Source organism: Octopus bimaculoides, chromosome 3 (genome assembly GCF_001194135.2).
Source record: "Octopus bimaculoides isolate UCB-OBI-ISO-001 chromosome 3, ASM119413v2, whole genome shotgun sequence".
Lineage (NCBI taxonomy): Eukaryota > Metazoa > Mollusca > Cephalopoda > Octopoda > Octopodidae > Octopus > Octopus bimaculoides.
This window is the reverse complement of record NC_068983.1, coordinates 46,061,595-46,063,440: the sequence shown is the minus strand read 5'-3', so window position 1 is coordinate 46,063,440 and position 1,846 is coordinate 46,061,595. Positions and strand designations below refer to the sequence as shown.

The 1,846-nt window shown below is 40.1% G+C and overlaps 1 protein-coding gene across 1 annotated transcript in view; it reads right to left on the bottom strand.

The window, feature by feature from the left end:
- LOC128247369 (zonadhesin-like) overlaps window positions 1-970 on the bottom strand; it is a 60,192-nt gene extending 59,222 nt beyond the window's left edge. The window contains exon 1 of the mRNA XM_052966739.1: window positions 755-970. Within this exon, the coding sequence (XP_052822699.1) occupies window positions 755-970 (216 nt within the window). The remainder of the gene's footprint in view (window positions 1-754) is intronic.
- Window positions 971-1,846: the final 876 nt, after the last annotated feature.

The window sequence follows — 1,846 nt, the reverse complement described above, 5'->3', positions numbered from 1 at the left end:
GTGGAATATCTACTATAAACACCATCAACGAAAATGTGCATTTTCTATTATTTTCGACCCTCTTCTTCTTCTTCTTCTTCTTCTTCTTCTTCTTCTTCTTCTTCTTCTTCTTCTTCTTCTTCTTCTTCTTCTTCTTCAGCCGCTGCTGCTGCTGGTGCTGCTACTGCTGATGGATTAGCAGCATTGATAGGAGCGTTGTGCAAAATGCCTCGCAGTATTTGTTCTGCCTCTTTACGTGTTGAACTTAAGTCCCAACGAGGTCAACATTGTTTCATATCCTCCGCCCCCACCTCAGCGTCGATGAAATAATATACTAGTTTAGTACTCGCATAACGGCACTGACTGTAGGAGTTTTTCTTTTATGATTTGTCAGCATTTGACGTTTTTAATAATACCCACGTAGACGTTATTGTAAGCATGTATGTACCCCTTTGGCCAATAAATAGTAGAATTATTGCTAATAGGATTGATTTTAGAGCCACTACTGCTGAAACTAAAATCGTTGAGGGACGTTGAGGGAGAACTATGTTGACATACGCTGACGATGTCACCGTCATTATGTCGAACACATGGTAAGTAATCGGCAACGCTCTTAGGGAATACAAAGTCGTGACTGGAGCAAAAATAAACCCAGAGATGTCTGTGGAACTTTCAGGCCGGGACCCATGGATTAACTCCAGAAATCCCTGGTCTGTTTGTGCTGATTGCTTCAGTTAAACCACCCGGACATGGAAGTGCCGTCAGTCCGGCTTACTCGAGATGCGAGCACAGTAACGAATCGGTTCTGTACGTACTTGTCCACTGCCCGAGCATAACTGTATATGAGTTTATATCGAACAGTTGCTGCCGCGTGTAAGATGGCTTCGACTATCGGCTGTGTCCCGTGTGAAGATCGTCCAGTCGCCTTCCTATAGCCAAAAAGATCGGGCAGCATTGATCTGTCTGGTGGCCTTAGCGAAAGTGGTTGCATGGTGGACCACATTGAAAGGGCTGAAGATACCTTCCTATTTCGCCAAGTCCTCATCAACCTTTTAAAATTTCACTTCGAAAGGAAAGTGAGGATGGAGCGAGAAGTACTGCCTACCATCAAATTTATTGAAAGTTGGGTGGACGTGGCAAGGATGACATATGAGAAAACGGACCTGCTCTAAGCATGCAATTGTAGACTGATAGAAGCAGCTGAAGAGGGGGCACTTGTCCTCGTGGTCAAAACAAACGTAGTTTTGTGGAGTTTCCACGAGCAGCCTTCGTACGTCTCTCCCATTTTGGCGAATATGATATTTTACTGTATCGTCCTGTACCACCCTTGCTATTTGCATGAACACTTATTAGTTAACAAAGAAATCAGTATTGTTGTTATTATTTTTAAATACTGAGATGAAAATAACTTGTAAGTGAAATTGTCTAACCTGACATAGAAACATCAGAATTCATTTCGAAATCTAATGATGTATATATGTACACAGACTAAGTGTTATATTCATAAAGTTACATGAAAATAATTAAATAAGAATGTAGCAAAGAAAAAGGTTTCTAAAAAATATAAATGTGATCAGCTTACCGGTTACAGCCAGCAAATGCCAATTATTCATGGTTACCTCAGGCGAAGCCAAAAGATGAATGTAGTATTGCTTTGTAGCAGGTATATTTATATCATTCGGTTATTTACGAATCCACCTTCGATTTATTTGCATTGCTTTCTTTTAGATGATAATCTTGACTATATTTTACCAACACTATCGATCTTTCCATGGTTCTCGATACAACATCATCTTAAAATCTTCTGATCTGTATCTCTCGGTTGATATTCTAAACGTAACATATGTTACCGTTTAATTTTCTTTCT